The sequence below is a fragment of the Choloepus didactylus genome, chromosome 5 (genome assembly GCF_015220235.1).
Source record: "Choloepus didactylus isolate mChoDid1 chromosome 5, mChoDid1.pri, whole genome shotgun sequence".
NCBI classification, from domain to species: domain Eukaryota; kingdom Metazoa; phylum Chordata; class Mammalia; order Pilosa; family Megalonychidae; genus Choloepus; species Choloepus didactylus.
Genome location: NC_051311.1, coordinates 9,064,952 through 9,085,512, shown reverse-complemented (window position 1 = coordinate 9,085,512; position 20,561 = coordinate 9,064,952). Strand labels below are relative to the sequence as shown.

General features: G+C 39.5%; 1 protein-coding gene across 1 annotated transcript in view; it reads right to left on the bottom strand.

Annotated features, from left to right (window-relative positions):
- GPR158 (G protein-coupled receptor 158) overlaps window positions 1-20,561 on the bottom strand; it is a 479,696-nt gene that overhangs the window by 125,909 nt on the left and 333,226 nt on the right. Inside the window, exon 5 of the mRNA XM_037837890.1 lies at window positions 17,207-17,275. Coding sequence (XP_037693818.1) covers window positions 17,207-17,275 — 69 coding nt within the window. The remainder of the gene's footprint in view (window positions 1-17,206; window positions 17,276-20,561) is intronic.

The following is a 20,561-nucleotide window of genomic DNA, read 5'->3' as shown; positions in this document are numbered from 1 at the left end:
TATTTGAATGAATTGTTTTAAATAATAGAGCAGGGAGTGGGAACTCAATTACCTTTGTGTCTAAAATCCCAATATAAAAAAAAATTAGTTTTTAACATATACATGGAAAGTGCAGTGTTTGGAACTTATCTTTTGTACTTAACAGTTTGATAAATACGCTTCCTTTGATGGTCAAAGCATTCCTGTGGCTCACCTAATCTTCTGAAAATGGATTATGTAATTTATGTAATTATTACATCAGATTCTATATGCGAATTCCTAGTAATGTGGCATCATTAAAGACAAGTTAAGACTGTCTTGATGTCCATTTAAAAGGGGGTAAGACAAAGGGCTGCTCTAATTAGGATAAGCCTAATGAGAAGCATAAACACACACCTTCACTTTATTTGCTCTAGGAATATTCTCCCTCCTCCGAGGTGTATACAAAAAGTCTCATTCAGCTGGAAACAAACCAACTGGAAAAGTCAAAGAATAGAAAATTCCCCATTTATCTATTTTTTAAATTTCATTTTTCTGGTAATTAATTTCTATTGTACTTTTCCAAAGAACTAGTCTGTGACAGATTGGAATGAACAGAACAAAACAAAACAAGCAAGCAAAAAATCAACTCTTTCTTTCCCACCCAGAGTTTTAAAAGCACTGCTCTGGGTTCGGGAACCAGCAACAGAAGCCTCACCTGGGAACTTGCTAGAAGTGCAGACTCTCCTGGCTGACCCTGGCCTACTGAATCAGGAACTCTGGGATGGGCCCCAGCTATCTGTGTTTTATTAGGTCCCAGATGACTCTGATGCAGGATAAAGTTGGACAAGCACCATTTCACTGCTTTAGACTATGCTAGTTTGTTAACTTATAAACACACATACTACTCAGTATGTGTCAGGCACAATTCCAAGCATTTCACATGCACTAAATCACTTAATCTCTCATGAGACTATTACTATCCCCATTTACAGATGAGGAAAAGGAGGCACAGAAAAATTAAATTGCCACCCCAAGGTCACGCAGCTACTGAGCTGCAGTTACAATCTGGCTCCAGAATCCACACTTTTAATTGCTATAAAGCCGAAGATTGGTCAGATAAGTAGATAACAGACAAGGTGTTCACTAGTAGTGTACTCAGCTTCTCAGGGAAAAATTGCTTTAACACAGCTTAACTATATGCACCTAGAAAGTTCCTAAGTAGCAGCTCAATTTTGCTAGCATGTCATCCACAGAGCTATATTTGCTCATAACTGTCAGAGACTTTTACCTCATGTTATAAAGCAGCCACCTTTTTTATTGTGTCAAAGCTCTGCACTGCTGGCACATCTAATTTCTGGTTCACAGAAATAGTGGTATACATATGGCACCATGCTATAGTTTAGGGGTGCAAAGGTGGGTAGCACATGAGGTAACACCTATAAAGACTCAGGCTGTGGAACCCAATGCACAGAAAGGAAATGCACCCAGCAAGTGTCAGCTCTTGCTATTATCAGGTTGTTCTGCTGGGATGTTGCTTATAGTGGGAGAACTCAGCTATGAAACTAAACAGAACAGAGCTGATACTATAGTAGAAACAAAAGCGGCAATACTTAGTTGTTCTGTGATACTGACACTTTCACCCTAAATTTACCAGGGCCAATAGAGGGGTGATTCCACTCCGCCCTCCCTGTCTCCTCTCACCATTCCTCCTCCTGTTCAACACCATAAGCCTTTTTTTAAAGAACTAAATCATGGATGTTCTATTTCTCTCAAAAACAAAAGGGCAGAAATAAACTCGCTATCCTTGAGAAGACCCCTAAAAATAAATGTTCCACTCCCTCAAGGCCAAGACTTGCAGGGTGAAAATAACATCATTTAAACATTACCTACAAAAAAAAAAAAAAAAAAAATACAGTCTGTTAATTTTCAACATTCAACTTCTACTTTCAACATTCTATTTAAACAAAGTAGGACAAGAAGGTGATACAGAATGGCAAAAGACTGAAAAAGTGAAGGAAAAATAAATTCCAACACTGTGCAGTGTTGCAAAGAGCTGCCAAAGAAGCCTATTAAGTGTTTAATCCATTCTTGCAGCTCAAAAATTTTAATTAAAAGTCTACACAAGCTCATATCACTGGTATCAATTCAGTGTTAGTCCTGAAGCTCTGTTCTGACCATGCATACGTTCTAGGTCCTAAGCCTTTACCTATGTCATCTCATGTCTTATACATCTTTGCATCCCTAGAGTATAGCAAATGCCTGGCATATAGTAAGAATCCAATAAATGTTTTTCCAGTTACCTGTAAACAAGAAATTAGATGTGCCAACAATGCAGAACTTTGACATGATGAAAAGATGGCTGCTTTATAATACGATGCCCACATGGAATAGATTAGCAAGATTATGGTAAAATCTCCAATTTGCTTTCTGATGGCAGAAATCACCTAAGTATCTGAATAACTGGTGGAATGATGAATGTGATCATGTCTGAATCTGGACTGAACAGAACTTAACAAACAGCACCATTACCTGGTGTTCTGGTTTGCTAAAGCTGCCGGAATGCAATATACCAGAAATGGGTTGGCTTTTACAATGGAGATTTATTAGTTTACAAGTTTACAGTTCTAAGGCCATGAAAATGGTCCAATTAAGGCATCAACAGGACGATACCTTCTCTGAAGAAAGGCTGATGGCATCCAGGGTTCCTCTGTCACATGGAAGGCACATGTCCAGCGTCTGCAGGCCCTTCTCTCCCAAGTTTTGTAACTTCAGATTCTGGCTCTTTCAGTTTCTGTGGGTCCTTGCTTGCTTCTCCCGGGGCTTTTTTGTGTAAGATCTCTGGGTGTTTCTCTCTCTGTGAGCTCTCTCCAGGTATTTCTCTGCCTTTTATTCTCTCATAAAGGACTCCAGTAAAGGATTAAAACCCACCTTGAATTGGGTGGGTCACATCTCAATTGAAACTACTTAATCAAAAGGTCCCACCCACAATAGGTCTGCACTCACAGGAACAGATTAAAAGAACAGGGCTTTTTTTGAGATACATAACAGCTTCAAACCAGCACACCTGGAGTCACTATTCTATTAGAGAGTCATGTTGCCAGATAGTACCCAATTGTTGGGGATGGGAGCAGGAAACCAGATACACTGTACACCCTGGAATAGTTTCCACAAAGTCTGAGATGTCACCACCAATTATTAGAAGGCTGTAGTGTACTTACAAGGGCTTCCAACTCCAACTGTGCTGAAACACATGAATTTTAATGTGAAGCCATAAAGAATGGGAAAAGGAGAGAGACAGAGACAAAGAGAGACAAAGACAGAGAGAGAGTGAGAGAGAGAGAGAGTGTGTGTGTGTGCTAAAAATTGCATAGGTGTTAGAGACGCCCCAAGTTCTCATTTTTGCCCTGTTTCCAGGATTTCTTCTGACATTTATGGAAGAGGCATCTTAGTACCTCCCATCCTGCCTGTTACAATGAATGACCTGGCCGTGTCCCTACCTAGGGCCAACCCTTCAACTTACTCACTGGATCCCACATGTCCATTATGTCTACTTAAGGGTTTCCCCTCTCTCTTGCACTGTCATTCTCCTTCTTTACTGGATCATTCCATAGTCATGCAGACATGCTGTTATTTCTCCTAACTTAAAAAAAAAACAACTCACTTGATCTACAATTTCCTCCAATACCCCAATTTTCTGCTTCCCTTTACTGCAAAACTCCTAGAAAGAATGGTTTTTACTTGTTATCTCTATTCTGTCTCCTCCATTCCCTCTTGAGAATCACAATTAGACTTTTATCACCCATCACTGCACAAAAACTGCTTTTGTCAAGATCACCTCAACATTGCCAAATTCAGTGAGCAATTCCTGTTCTGGCCTTATGGGGCTAATCAGCACATCTGAGGTTGTTGATCACGCTTCCTTCTTGAAAAACGTGCACTTTCAAATGGTCCTTCTGCTTCCCTGCCCACTTCTTCCCTAACTTCTTTGATGGATCCTCCTCATTTTCAAGACCTCTAAACATTAGAGCATCTCAGAGCATGGTATTATATATATATATACACAATACAATAAATACCCATTTTCTCACCACTCAGTTTATGAAAAAGAATATTACTCTTACATGACAGTTCCCCTTTAAGCCCCTCCTTGATCCCCACATCTTCCCTTCCCTCTAAAAGGTAATCATCATCCTGAATTTTGTGTCTCTCACTCTTTTACTTCCTTATGGTTTTACCTCATATGCTTATGTTACATTCCCATACACATTCTTTCCCTTTTCTCTCTCTCATACATATACACGCACACTTACATAGACAATTTTATTCTATACAAATAGAATAATACTTCTGCAACACTATGGGATTTTAACATGTATTCTTTAAGGCAAACCTTATGGTATTTTTATTATTAGTTCAATATTTCAATAAGTCTTCTGTGGAAAGGGTTTCAGGAAATCACGCAAGATGGGTAAATGTTGGGTTTTATGTGTACTCTTTTACTGCAGCTCTCAGAGCCTTTAATGTGCTACTGTTTACTGGGACTCCCTAAGTAGGAGCATTTGCCAAATCCACTTGGCCTCTTCTTTTCTGCGAGCATCTTTTGGTTTGGAGCATCTGATGAGACAGTGGTATAGGTCCAGAGAATGCTGGACTTCCAACCCATGTTGGTTGATCTGATTGCTGAACTTACTGCTCTGAATAACCTCCAGTGGGATAAATACTGATGGTCTCTTAGGAAGGGAATTGAGGACTATTACCAGCTTTCTTTAGGAAATGCTACATCAACAAACAGAGCGACATGTTTTAACTGTATTCCTTATCATGTCTCTGGGATATACATACAGAAAGAATGGCAGGAGGACATTCCAGTAAATACTACCAGATCAGACAACATAGCAGTCTGAAACAAGAAATACATGGAAGTCTGATTTAAAAAGAGGTAGCAGAGCCACAGCATTAGTCAGACAGCCCCACCAAGGAGGTTACCCTCAGTAACCAGCAAGCTTTTCAGACAAGAACCCAGAAGAGCCAAGAGTGGTTAAGTGCTGCAAATATCTGCTAGTGGTGTTAAACCAAAAAACAAAATGTGCAACTGTGTTGAGAGAACTCATTTACACAAGAAAACCCCTGCATGCCTTCCTCACAAAGGACACCAGCCCAGTACAGAGGCTGTCTTAGGTCACACTAGGCTCTGATGCCATGGCTGAGTGAAGGGACGACATGATCCTTGAGCAGGACAATCATTTTTCCATGATGTAAAGTAGATATTAGTTACAGAAATAAAAGTATGAAGAATGTAAAAAGAAAGTCAAAGTGGAACTGAAAGTCAGGTATGGAGTAGGAAGTTATCTGGATATGTGTATATTTGAATTAATCATATTTATATAATGCCAGAGGCCTGGAGAGGGCATTCAAGAAGAACCTAAATTTGGAATCTCAAGGATGGACAAATCACAGAGATTATACACACCTAATCACAAATAATGTTTCCTTTAGATGATTTATATTAAGTATTTCTAAAGATCTGGCAATGGTGTTTATATGTTCACAAAACATAATTAGTCTATTTTTCCTCATATTCCAAAAATTATAACATGAAGAGATATTCAGATGCAGTAATCACTGCTTTTAGATCTATGTTCAACTAAAATAAATACATAAATTGAAATACTTGTCTGATATATTCTGGGAAGACCTCATGTTATTTTTCCTTAAAGTTCGCATTAACCTTTTTAATTTAGGTTACTGGTTCAAATATTTTTCCTTCAATAATGCTTATAGCTGGCTCCTGATCTTTTGGGGTTGGGCTTTCTTAATATGATTCCATCCAAGTATTATGCCTACAAAATTTTCCTTTTTTTGTTATTTTCTTTAAATAATATAATTGTTTTATTGAATTGTGACTCTAGAGATACTGTGTGGCCCCTGACACTTGCAGTTTGATTTGCTTTGTCAAAACATCTTCATCTTCTTGTCACTTTTTTAAAGAAAAACTGCAACCATTTAAAAACTGTGGCTAAGTTTTCTACAACATTTTTCCAACAGCTTTGAGTAGGAAACTATTTCTCCAGGACATGCTGCTAATTCCAACTCTAACAACTTTTTTTTTTTTTTTTTTTTTGGTCTTTAGCTATTTTCCTAATTATCTCTCAAATATTTCTAAGTGTCTTATCTTCTTATGTCAAATCATTCATCTGGAAGACCACGGAGATAAACTTGGACATCAGAATATTGTAGTCTGCTAATAGAAATGTCTGACAATTCTGAGAATAACTTCTCCCAGAGAGTGTTATGGTTCTCTAAAATCACATGTTCACATTTAATACCAAAAAGGTAAAGTTTAAATTTTTAAGCCTTTTTATTAACTGAAAAGACTTTACCACACTTCAGAAATGGTTAATTACTTATGTGTCTTGGGCTGGCAAAGGAAAACCCAAGATGCGTTTTTGTAATCAAGGGAGAGACAGTAACCATTGAAAAAGAGACAGAAAGAGTCCCTGCCAGCTACCTCCATGTTTTGCCCACAAGCGAAAACATCAACCCACAAACTCTAGCAAGGGAATTGGAAATGAACTGATTTTTTCCCTTTTTCAGGATTTTTACTAGAGAGCTAAAACATTCCAGCTACGACTTTGCTGCAGAGATAACCGTTTCATACATTTCGACTCACACCACCTGACTGTCGAGCTCCCTCCCATGTGACAGCCAGCTTCTCACTTGTTCCTACGAAGGCAGGACCAATTGTTATGCTCTTAGTCTACTGCCAAACTGACATTTCCACCTCCACATCCTCACTGAATCCACCTCCATTTGGTCCCATTGGAAGTTCCCTGCAATTGTAGTGGTTTACTCTTACTTTAGGTCACAATCTCTGAATTAACCTCTTCTTGTTTATTCCAAAATAATCAGTTCCTGAACTTCCTTTCACTGAGATGGTGACATTTAAGCAAAAATTTAAAGATGAAGGAGTCAGGCATGGAGATAGGTGGGCTAAGAGTACTCCTGGAAAAGGAAACGGCCAACGCAAAGGCTGTTGGGGACCGATGCCAGCCTGGTCAGGGCCGAGAGAGGAGGCTGGCACTGTTGCCGTGAGCAAGAGAAGGGAGGCAAGCAGGTTCTGAAGTCCAAGAGGGAAGGATGAGCCAGGCTTGTTGGACTCTGTGGGCCAGAATCCAGGTCTCTAGATTCCTAGAAAGGAACCTCCCCAGAGGGAAATTAGAGATGGACATAAAGATAGAGCACTAGAAACAGACACAAAGATAACGACAGAGAATTACAGCTATATCTTTGTGTATGTGTATATGTGTAATTACTCAGAATTACACTGAACTTGAGCACATATTTAATGTGCTATGATAGAAACAGATGCAGCAAAGTCCTGCTCTTGAAAGGTTTATAATAAAAAATCTGAGTATAACCAAAAACATCAAAAATAATTTTTAAAAGGTATGAAACCCATCATTAATAATACAAGGGAAAAGTCACAATTCCATATGTTAATTTATGAAGAATGTCTGAAAAATACCTATTCATTCAACAATATCTATTGAACACCCACTATGAGCTAAGTGCTATTCCAGAAGCTGGAATCCAGTTGGGTGAGGGAGACAGAAAATAAAATATATATCCCTAATGTGTGTAAGAAACAAAGATAATAAAAATAACAGAGTATGTATGAAGTGCTAAATTCCATGCAAAATGACTGAGCAGGGTGAGGGAGATTGGACATACTGTGAGAGGAGCAGGCAGCAATTTGAAATAGAGTGGCCAGGGCAAGCTTCACTGAGATGACATTTCAGCTAAGACATTATAGGGGGGAGAAAGTTGGTATTTTGGTAACAGGAAGAAGTGAATTCAGGCAAAGGGAGTAACCAGTGCAAGGGCTTCAAGGTGGCAGTGTGCCTGGCCTGTATGGTAACAATGAAGAGCTCAGCATCACTGGTAAAGAGCGAGTAAGGGAAAGAGTAGGAGGTGAGCAAGCTGATCACATGGGCCTTTACATCTCAGGGTTTTACTCTGAATGAAGGGAGCCGCTGCAGGGCTCGAGAAGGAGTGACACTACGTGACAGGTTTAAAAAGATACTATTGACTGCTGTGATGAGAATAGATTATGGGAGGCGGGGGGAGGGGGGAGAGAAAGAGATCAGTTAGAAGGTTATTGCAATAGTCCAATGCTAGATGATGGTGAGTCAGAATAGGGTGATAGCAGTGGAGGAAGTATGAAGTGCTTGGGTTTTGGATGTGTTTTGAAGGTAGAACCAACAGGATTTCTTGATGAATTGGATGTTACATGAGAGACAGAGGAAAGTTAAGGATGACTACAAGGTTTTTGTCCTGAGCAAGTGGAAAGACGAAGTTGCTACCAATTGGAAGGGGGGGTGCATTCTGCTGGTAGAACAAGTTTGGTGGTAGTGGTGGGACCAGGAGTTAAATTTTGGCAGATGAAGTCTGCAATATCTATTAAATATCCAAGTGGAGATGTTGAATATGTAGATGCACATTCCAGTCTGGAATTCAGGAAAGAGAACTGAGCTGGAAATATAAATCTGGATGTTCTTGACATGCAGAGGGTATATTAAGCTATAGAATGAATGAGATGACCAACAGAGAAAAGAGAAAATAGAAAAGAAAGAACCAAGAACTGAATTAAATTTGCACCAAAAGGAAGGAAGAGTCTGAGAGCTATTGCCTACCTAATTGAGAGCTCAAACAGGAAGCAAAGTCGCAGTCCTGAAATGGTAATTCAATCACTGTTAATTAAAGATTTGAAATTTAGGGCATGGGGGGCCAAAAGAGAATTAAGGAATCGCTCTGGGGAAAAGCAGTGTCAAGTCCCAGATGGGCAGGAGAGTTGAAGACCTGTCATCGCCCTGCAGCCCACTAGCCAGGGAGGTTGGCCAGAGCTGAACTGCGGCAGAGGAGGAAGGAGGCGCCAGAGTGTGATCCCGCAGAGAGCGCAGGGCTTCATGTGATGTCAAAGTGAAGGGCAGCCCGCCTCTGCCCTTTCTCCCTGCTGCTCTCCACATGAAGCTTCCAAAAATAGCTGTCCTGAGAAAAGTTCTCATTCAAAAATGAATAATAATCAGAAATGAATCAGCAAAGAATCTTTGCATGAATAATGGTGGGGGTTGGGGAGGCAGATGAAGAATATACAACAAAAGGGGCATTAGTCAAGAAAACAGATCAAGGTTCAAATAAATATTTCTCATAGCCTCAAAGAAATTACAGAAATGTTCCCTTCGACAAAGAAGCTCAATGAAAAAGATATTAGAGATAAAAGAGTTTAAAAACAAGAGAGAGAAAATTACTCAGAAATCTTGGGTAGGGAGGAGAAAATGAAAAAAAAAATATAGAGAAGCTAAAGGAATATTTGAGTCAACTAAAGCAGAATGAACATAATTGAAAATAGTGTAAAGGTCATGAAATAAAGACTTGAGGGAAACACAAAACAAAAAGAAATAGGCAAAGATATGCAAATGACTAGAAAGATTATAGATACAGAAGGAAAAGAAAATTCAAAACCACATAATTCAAGTCTGAATAATAAGAAAAACAGAACAGAAAAACATTAAAGACGTAATTCAGAAAACATGGGGCCCATGAGCCAAACTTGAGCCAGCATAAATAGGTAGCCTGTTTCATCCTCTGTGCCTTTTATTTCATTGGAGACTTTCTGGGGAAGGGTGACTGGCCAAGGGTTAGAGCGTGGGCCTCCCTAGTTGCCCTGCTTAACACATTTGAATCTCACATCCACACCCTCTGTAGAAGGATTATCGCAGATGAACAGAGTGCTAGACCAGGAGTCAGAAGGCCCAATTCTATTCCTGGCTTTCCCATTGCCCAGCCAAGATGAGCTGGCTGAGTCATCACTTCTCTGAGTTTCTCTTCTTCCATGTGCAAAATAAAGAGGCTGAATAAAGACTAAGCTGTGTCTGATGTCCTTTCCAGTTCTAATAATTTTTTTAATAGTACCTAGGGGATCTATTTAACACATGCAATGGTGTCATCAAGAAACCAAGACACATCAGCAAACCAAGTAGATAACCAGAATCAGAGGAAAATACCCACTTTGTTAGCTGAAACAGAGTTCAGTCAAGGCAGAAACTAACACCTAGACTTTATATCACCAATAATACATTTTGCTAATCCCTAAAATACCTTTTTAAATGTAATTTAACAAGAAAAATACATTTCGGTTTTTTTTAAGTTCTTTTTCTTTCTTTTATGAAAGTTTTTGGGTGGTTATGAATATAAATTATTTCTTCACAAATGTATGGACTTCAAATCATGAGTCTCTTTTGAGAATCTGTAAGAAAATGCTTTGGCTCTCTACCACCTAATTATAACAATGCTAAATATAGTCAGATTTTGATTTGTCCTCATCTGCACAATGATGATAATCTCTAATTTGGACTTTCCAATATAAGCATTGTTATGAAATTGTCTGTAGTCTAAGATTGTCTAGAAAAGGCAAAAATAACCTTAATTCTTGCAAATCTGAACAACAATATGCAGCATAAAAAGAATAAAAGGCTCATTATGTAACTCAGTAGAACAGTGAATATCCCTAAAACCTCCTTCTGTGGGGTAACCCAGTCCTAAAAACAATTCTACTTTATCAAATATACTTTTTCCTAAAACTGTAACCCCCAGGAAAACTTTCATGGCAATTTTGGTATAGGGCACCATGGGGACAGAGAAATTAGGTAAAATATTTAAAAATAGGAAAGATATTGGATGCATTTACACATCAAATGATTGGACCTTTTGGCTACTGTGGTGATCTGAAGCTGAACATGTACCCCAGGAAATTATGTTCTTAAAGCAAATCCATTCCTGTAGGTATAAACCTATTGTAAGTAGGACATTTGATGAGGTTACTTCAGTTAAGGCATGGCCCAGGGTGGGTTGTAATCTCTTACTGGGGTCCTTTATTAATGGGATGGAGAGAGACAGAGAGAAGCTGAAAGCAACAAAACCCGGAAAAGAAGGGAGAGAGCAGCAGATGCTACTATGTGCCTTGCCATGTGACCGAAGACTCAGGATTGCCGGTAGCCAGTCTTTGGGAAGAAAGCATTGCCTTGGTGATGCTTTGATTTGGACATTTTCACAGCCTCAAAACTGTAAAGCTTATATGCTAATACATTCCTATTGTTAAATGCCAACCCATTTTCTGCTTTCAGCAGCTTAGCAAACTAAAACAGATTTTGGTACCAGGATTAGGGTGCTGCTACTGCAAATACCAAAAATGTTTAAAAGGCTTTGCAATTGGCTAATGAGCAGAGGTGGGAGGAATTGTGAAGTGCTTGATAGAAAAGGCTTAGATTGCTTTGAAGAGACTATTGGTAGAAATATGGATGCTAAAGGTACTTCTGATGAGGCCTGAGACAAAAATGATGAATGTGGCATTGCAAACTAGAAGAATGGTGACCCTACTGGTAGAGAGAACTTGGCAAAATTAAATTCTGACACTGGATGGAAGGCAGAATTTGAAAGGGATGAGCTTGGATATTTAGCTGAGGAGACTTCCAAAGTAAATATGGTAAGTGTGGTCTGGCTTCTCCTTGCAGCTTACAGAAAAATGCAAGAGGAAAGGGATAAGCAGAGAATTGAACTCCTGGGCCCAAAAAAACCAGAAATTGAGAATTTGGAAAATTCTGAACTTCCAGAAAGTGAGTCCCCAGAGAGGAGGGCTCCATGTGAGGGTTTAACTGAACATGGAACCCATAAGCCATTTCAGTTCCAGTCAGAATTGGAGGTACAGTTATTCAGGGAGGATCTGTGGAAAGTCCTACTATCTGATAGTGTGGACCTCTGTGTACTGCATGCAAAACTGACAAGTATTTTTGTGAGATCTGTATGAAAGGAACCACTGCCAGCCTGAACTAAAAGGGACATTAAATGGACATATTGAAAGAAAAACAAGTTCAAAGGCAGAATCACTGGAGTGGAGGTCTGGAATGAAGACATCTTCTTGGGACAAGAGAGCAAGTCCACCCATATCATGGAAAGGGTGAGTGTGCCCCAGTACTTGGAAAGGACAAGCCTTTCACCCCATTGTTCAGGAAGAGCGTTACCACCCAGTTTTCTCACATGCCTGGGAGACTGCAGAGAGTCTGGCTGCCACCCTGACGCTTGACAAGGTGGAGCCAAGAGCCTGGCCATCATCCTAATGATAGAAGAGGTTGAAGCCTTCACCTCAGTACAAGGGGAGAACATGGACACTGTGCAAGCCCCTGGAAGGGGTGGGGCTGCTGCTCCATCAGTTCTGGAGGACAAACTATGGTTTCCGAAGACAACTCTCAGATCTGTGGGGTTTCTAACTGAATGGAGTATGTCCTGCAGGTTTTCAGAATTGTTTGAGACCATGACCCCTGTTTTCCTCCCAATTTCTCTCTATGGCAATGGAAATGTTTAACCTATCACTGTCCCTCCATTGTATATCTGGAGCAGATAACTCATTCTCTAGGTTTCACAGGTCCACAGCTGGGGGATGGGGGAATTGTGCCCCAAGACAGACCACACCTATAACTGATTTTGATAAGACTTTGTACTTAATATTATTACTGAAATGATTGAAAGCTTTTGAGATATTGTGATGGAAAGAATGTATCTTGTGTATGGAAAGAACATGTCTTTTTGGGGTCTAGAGGGTGGAGTGTGATGGTTTGAAACTGTATGTGCCACAGAAAGTCATGTTCTTAAAGCTAATCCATTCCTGTGGGTGTGAACACATTGTAAGTAGGACCCTTTGATTAAGTTACTTCAGTTAAGCCATGGATCAGGGTGGGTCTTAATCCTCTTACTGGAGTCCTTTATGAACAGGATGAATACAGAAGAGAATGAGAAGTGAAAGAGAGAAAGCCACAGAAGCAAGAAGCTGAAAGCAATGAAACCCTCAAAAGAAGAGAGAGACCAGCAGATGCTGCCATGTGCCTTGCCATGTGACAGAGGAGTCCAGCATCATTGGCAGCAAGTCTTCAGGAAGAAAGCATTGCCTTGATGATGCCTTGCTTTGGACATTTTCATGGCCTCAAAACTGTAAGCCTATAAGCTAATACATTCCCATTGTTAAAAGCCAACCCATTTTATGGTATCTGCTTTTGGCAGCTTAGCAAACTAAAACATCTATATTCAGTTTAGTTAATCTCCTCAATCACTTAATAAAGGTCCTCCTTGTAACAGAATAACAGAAAGTTCTAAACTTCATTCTGAATGACCAGGTTACTCATCTCCTCTTCAAGAACACTTTATGTGTGTCCACACAGGCACCCCTATGGGGCCAAAGACTTTACCACCAATGGCCCAGACCTAATATCCCACTCTCTCACAGCTCTAAAATAAAATCATTCTCCTTTCCAGACCAAGTCAACTCAGTCTTTAAATCACATTTCTCCTCCTGTATTTTATATTGCATCCAAATATTCTTTAAATAAATACTCTAATTTAGCCCTTTCTGTCTTTGGAGCATGAATACCCACTTAATTGAAACCGAGGTGCACAGCATGATCTTGGGAGTTTATTAAGGATTAGGCTATAAGAACACAAGAGAACATCACACAGTTAAAAAAAAAACTTATGCTACAAAAGATGAAATAGACAGATAGTTATGCTTGAAGTCAATACCACAAGGTATTCTAATGTTTCTGTCAGGCAGAATTTGTTTGGTAGGCCTCTTTTGCTGGTTTCTTCCTCCCAGGCATGTTAGGGTTATCAAGCAGAAATGCTGCCTTTATACTTTTAAATTGCCTTTCTCGCTCCTCTTTTTCTCTTTACCTGATATCATCGTAGGTACATCTCTATCAGACATGTTTCAAATTGGACCCCCGTCAATGAAAGGGTCTCTAATAATGGCTTTGAACATTTAGAAGCTGACATTTCTATTCTTTCAAATACCCTTCTTTTTAAAGAAACCTCTTCCATTGAAGAGGCTTTAAAATCTTCTATAGATTGAGGCCCATGTCCAATCATATGACCATAATATCTGAGTAAGTATGTCTTACAAGTCAAAATGAACTAAATTCTCCAAATACCCCAAATAAAATATTCAAAAATGTTTTATTGACTAATTGTAGGTACTAAATGAAGTTATATAATAAGGATCATGCAAATTCTCTTTACCTGCTTTAACAGGGCAGAAGCCTCTAATTTAGGGGTATAGTTCTAAGTTCATCCCTGTGTAACCCCATTCATTCATTCAGTGCAGATGTACTGTGCTTCTGCTATGAGGGCAGATGCTGGGCCAAGCGCTATAATATGGAAACAGGCCCTGCTCTCCTGGAGTTTAGAGTCTGTGGGGAGAATGACATTAATCAGTAACTGAACTTTTGAATGTGTAATTACAAACAGATAGGTGTTGTCAAGAAAAAGGGTGGGATTCCATATTATTACATGGAATCTTGAGTGAGATTGGGAGTCAAAGAACAGCGATACTTAAGTAGAAATATAAAATATGACTAGATATGAATTAAGGAAAAGGACTGGTGGATGAAAGGAAGATAAGAAGACTTCAAGACTGAAGGAAAAGCATGTGAAAGGTAATCTCCTATTGCACCTGAAACAATTTATCACAAACTAGTGCCTTAAAACAACATAAATGTATTATCTCTCAATTCTGGAGTTCAGAAATCTGAAATGGCTTGTATGGGGCCAAAATCAAAGTGTCAGCAGGCCTGGTTCCTTCTAGAAGATCTAGGGGAGAATGCACTTCCTTGCCTTTTTTAGCTTCTACAGGCTTCCCACTCTCCCAGTTTGTGGCCTCTCCTCCATCTTCTGGGCCTGCAATGCCAGCCCAGTCTTTCACACTGCAATCTCTCCTGTTCTCTCTCCCGCTTCGTGCTTTCACTTAGGACCCTTTAGGTTGCCTGGGTCCAGCTACTATATCCAGGGTGAACTCCCCATCCCAAGGTTTTAAATTAATCCAATCTGCAAAGTCCCTTTTTCGGTGTAAGGTAAAATATTCCCAGGCTCCAGAGTTCAGGAAATGCACATCATTAGATGACCATTACTCTACCACAAGTGGGATCATGTTTTCTTTGCGAACTGAGGTCAGGGGAGCTGGGGTGCAGAAAGCGGGGAGAAAAGTGGTATCAGCTGAGGCTGGGGAGGTGGGCAAAGACCACACTACATAGAACCTCATAAACCATGTTGAGTTATCTTTATTCTAAGAGCACTAGGAAGCCACAAGAAGGGATGACAGACTGGGTATTTTTAAAAATCCCTCTGGCTGCTGCGTAGAAAACATATATAAAAAGCACAGAGGCTCAGGAAAAAGATGATGGTAGCAACAATAGATATGCAGATTATTAAGATTATTTTTCAGATTATTGAGATCATTTCAGCTCTTTCACTTCCTACTTACATGATTCTATGGCTTTGGTTAAACACTTGCGTGGTATATTTAGGAGTAGACTAAATGTTATGATGTATGATGTGTCATTTACACAGGAGTGGTACCAGATCCGACAAACACTCAGTATTTGTATAAGTATATTACTAATTACTATACATTATTCTGTGACAGTAAATGAGAATACTTAAGTTAAACGGATAATTTCATGGAGAAATAAAAACAGGTTATATGTGAATATATTTAAATTTTAGGGAAAATATAAAATGTAATTCTAAAAGTGGAAAAGCTGAATAGATGAAGGTTGCGTGAAAACGCTGAGCAATGGAAGAGGATTCAGAAATGAGCTCATGGAGGGAGACTGCGCCAACCATGCTGGGCCCTAGAGGCACTGAAGGATTTGGGCTTTTACACTGAATGAGACAGGGAGCCATCGGCAAGTTTTGAGAACAGGAATGACGTGGTTTAACCCTGGTGCTAAAACCAGCTGCTATTTTGAAAATAAAATCGACAGACCATGGGGAGTGAGCACAGAGGCAGGAGGAGCCAAGCAAATGGGCCAAGGCCATGATCCAGAGGGAAGCGAGTGCTGCTCAGAGCACAGCAGGAACAGTGAGCAGGTGGGAATCACAGGATTCTTGCTGTATTTGGAAGGATTTTTCTGACGGTTGTTAGAGAAAGTGAAGTGTTAAGGGTGGACTCCCAGGTTCTTGGCCTAAGTAACTGAAAGGGCAGAGTTGCCATCAGTGGAGATGGGGAGACTGAATTTGGGGTTTGGGAGACCAGGGCTCGGATAAGAACATGCTAAGCAATGCCACCGGAGATGCCAAGTAAGCAACTGAATATGCGCGTGTGAGTTTCAGGGGACAGATTGGCCTGAGGATACAAATTTGGGAATCTTGGGCATAAAAACAGTATTCAAAGCTGTGAGGCTCCAGAGGAGATCACCAGGGAGAAGGTGTGGACTAGGAGCTGCTGCAAGGGCCAAGTGCTGAGAACCTCAAGAATTAAGTGGTGGGGGAGAAGACTCCGAATCAGCAGACAGGGTGGAGCCGCTGGTGAGGTAGGAGGGAGGCCAAAAAGGATGCAGTGTCCAGGCAGCCCCCCATTTCCTTTTTCTTACTCATTTTCAGCCCTCCATGAAGGGTATTTCCTTCTCCAGACTTGGCAGGCGTCTCTCCCGAGTATCTGCACGGCATCCTGCCCTTGCTGCTCTCTTAGCCTTGATCACATGTATTATCTCTGCCTGTGCTTACTTGTCTACTCCTCTAGATTGCGAGCTTTTTGAGAAGAGAGATTCAGTTTATCTTGTTACCAGAGTTTCCCCAGAAACTAGCAGAGTGCTTGGCAAATAATAACCGCTGAATGCATGTTGCCTGAATTGATTTGAGTAAAATTGGTACATTTGGTTAAAAAACACATTACTGGTGCGATAGGCAGAGTCTACTATGACGATCTAAGCCACCAGAGTATCATACATACATTTATGGTATTCTGTTTATTTTTCTACGTGGCCTTTTGGTTCTTTCAAACAGGAATTTTCCAGCATTAATTAGCATGTGTTTCATGCTTCTGATTCAGGGGTAGGGAGAGGAAGAAGGAAATAGCTATTTATATTTATACATAAAACATACATACCAAATATGGCTTTCATATATTAACGTGTTTAAGCATTTAGTCCTTCTCACAAACTTGAGAAGGCATAATTAACTCCATTTTATAAGAGGGGACCAAGGTTTAGAAATGCTAAGTAACTTGCCCGGAATCACCCAAATGGTAAGAGCCAGGATTTTAATGTCTGTAAAGCCCTTATAATACATATTTATATAATAAAATATAAAATACTGCCTAACAAAATAAATCAATTACCACTTTAAACACAGTTGTGTCACTCACCGGAAAGTACAGAAGCAGAGACCCAAAGAGGATTGTTTCCAGCAGGATAAGGCCTGATGCCCTGATGCTCTAAAAAGCAAAAAAGAAAATGTCACTGTTAACTTAGATTTCTAGACACGGGAAAATCTCTGCTCTGTGACAATACCTCCAGCAGCAGAACAGCATCCTTGGGGGGAAATAAACCCATAAATGACATAACTCAGGTGGGTGGAGTTGACGGAAACATGCAGAGACCCATCATGTAGGTGGGGGTAGGCTTGGCGACAGTACCAGGGGCTTCATGGAATTTCATCTTCTGAAGTTTGAATCACTGAACACGCTGAGAACTGAGAACATTATTGGAAGACACTGTCACTCCAGGAAAGTCCCAGTTACAGAAGATACAGACACAGAAGATCCTGCATTTCTGAAACATCGGCCACCAGTACATCTTGAATGTTGTTCCTAAACCAATTCACCAATAGCTGTAAGAAGGTTTCAGTGGATAAACTAAGCATATGGACAACAACGCTAAATAAATAACAAAGGCACCTCAGCATGTGGACATGCTTAAATGTTACTCTTAACTCAAAATTCAAAAGAATAAGTTGACTTTCAAGTAAATTGCCTGGATATTTAAAGTTTATCAGGCATAAATATACCTAGTAACCTTCAAATATTTTGTTAGACTCAGAATAGCAATATCTTTTAATAGTAAAATGTTTAGATTTGAAAAAAGAAGTAAAAAGACCAAAAAAAACAAACAAACCCAATCTTATCTTCTAATGACAAATGTTGTTCCAATGAGTCCAACCATGAGTACAGGATGAATATATTAATTAAGAATATAAACATAAAACAGGTCATTCTAGGTTCCTTGTGTTTTCATTAAATGCAACATAAAAAGTATACACAAATTACACCCAGTACAAGCATATCATCTTACTAAACAGAAAAGTAAATTTGAGGTAGCAGCAATTAATTTTGCAACAACAACCAAACTACAATAGTTCACCATAGAAAAAGAAATATCAGGCAACTGGATAGCCAGAGAAACAAAATTGTAAGTCTTCCTCCCCCAAACCCTGGAAGGACATGGTTAGACACATAGGGATGCTTTATGTAATCCTTCAAAAGAGCTCAGGTCTTGCATGAATCTAAGAATTTGGGAATGGGAAAATAAGTTTAGTCAGTGAACAGACTTGATTATCCAAGTGGCTTCTCACCATTATTATTATAGCTGGCAGATGCTTTTAATAAAAAGAAAATTTCCATCAGCAATCATTTAAATGGGTTTGGACTTGGAGACTTTCCAAAACGGCAAATTACGTTGAAGGATTTTATATATGGTTTCCAATTTAAAAAAATACTTATCAAGTGATTAACATACTTAAAAATATATATGTAATAACCAAACGCATTCATGTTACTTTTTAAAAAAGTTAAATACAGATAAAGTCAAGCTCCACTTGGCAGCCATCTCCCCAGCTCCTTCCCAGAGGAAAGACATGTTTCAATCAGGCATCTGTACTGCTTGGCTGCTTCCTTTGTAGTTTTTATACATGTGTACCCAAAAATGTACATATATGCCTATACAATAAAGACAATCTAAGTTTTGTTTTGATTTTCCATAAATAGCATCACACTGTAAAGACTGTTTGGTAACTTAATTCAGTTAACACGCCATGAAGATACTCCCACATCAGCAGACAGAGATGTTCTGCATTCTTTTTAACTGATGCACAGTCTATCTAATGATGAATAGCCTACAGTTTATTTGTTGAACTCATGTAAGAAATGGCACTGTTAGAGTGAGAGTCCAAGATGTTACACAAGACTACTTTCAGAACAATGCATGCACTATTGATCAAAGAGGGACATGGCATACTGGAAAGGACAGACTTCAGAGTTAGCTCCATCTCAGTTTGAATTATGAAACAACCACTTTGAGTTAGGTGACCTTGAGCTTCACCCATAAGAACAGGACCCTAATCCTTACCTTATCAAATCTGACAGAATATGCGCTATACGAACTGGCTAGCATCATGCCTCGAACTTACTAAGTAGATACTTATTTTTCAAGGTAGAAAGAAGCACGTGGATGTGGAATTTGAAAACTATAGAGCTATGTATAGCTAGTAGTCAATAGTTTTCTTAATGGTTTGGGTCCAAAATGACCTCAGAGGCGCCACAGGCCAGTGAGCAGAGAGCCCAGCAGTTCCTCCTTAGGGCCGTGGTAATTTAGCTGGGGTTGGCGGCCCCTTCTCCCGCCCTGCAATCTCTTCTGCTCTGTAACTGGGTTATGGCCGACCTCACCACATTACAGCAGCAGGGTGGTTTCATGTATTCTCAGAGCACACAACCTTTCCGGAAATGTTGAACAATCTTCTTAACACTTCACTGCCTTGCTCCTGGTTGAGAAGAGGGGCCCGTAATTTCAAATTACACACTGGAACTCTAGCAAATGGTTTTATAATCAAATGGAAAGTCCATTCGAAATACGCATTTTTCCTTTCAAGTGTATTCACTGGCAGAGCTGCAAGCTTCACGGCCTCACTGGATGCTCGGGAAGCTAAGAGGTAAGACTTCAGCGATGCTGAAGAGGCCACCTGAGCCCTGGGCCATTCTCCCACTGTCTTATTGGTACTAAAAGTTCTTTTAACTGGAACAAAGCCTTTCATTTTGCACATGGTGTCAAGGATTAATATACAAATGTTGTAAATAATACACTGACAAGATCAAGATAAAGTACAGGATTTTTTTCTTTAGACTCTAAGAAGTAGGGTGAGAAAGAAGAGAGGAATTACTTAGTGTGGGGATAGTGGGAGAAGGGGGACTGGAAAATGAAGATGGATGAGAGAGATAATGAGCAAAATAATAGAGACCAAGAATAAGTTTCATCTCCATTGTAGTTTTGCCTGGGTAGAAATTGTGGCATGGACCTATATTTAATCAGAGCTGCCAACTGGAGAACCCTTAAAAATTTTTCTTGAAAAATGATCTACAATATACACTGTGATACTGTTTACATAAAACACATGCACACAAAACAGTTCTATGCATTTTCTATATATATATATATATATATATACACACACACACACACATATATATATATAAAGATATTAAATGCTTGGTGTGGGGGACACATATGAAGCTGATAACAGTGGTTTCTTCTGAAGAAGCAGATAGATTTGGGGGTATTTTAATTTCTCAGAAGTTTATGTATTCATTGCTTGTGTAAAATACTTTTAAAAATAATTAAATAAATGAAATTAAAGATAAAACTATCTAAAATGTGTCAACATAATTTTTATAAAATTCCATTAGGTCCAAGGGGCAAGATGGCGGCATAGAGAGGAGTGGAAGCTAAGTA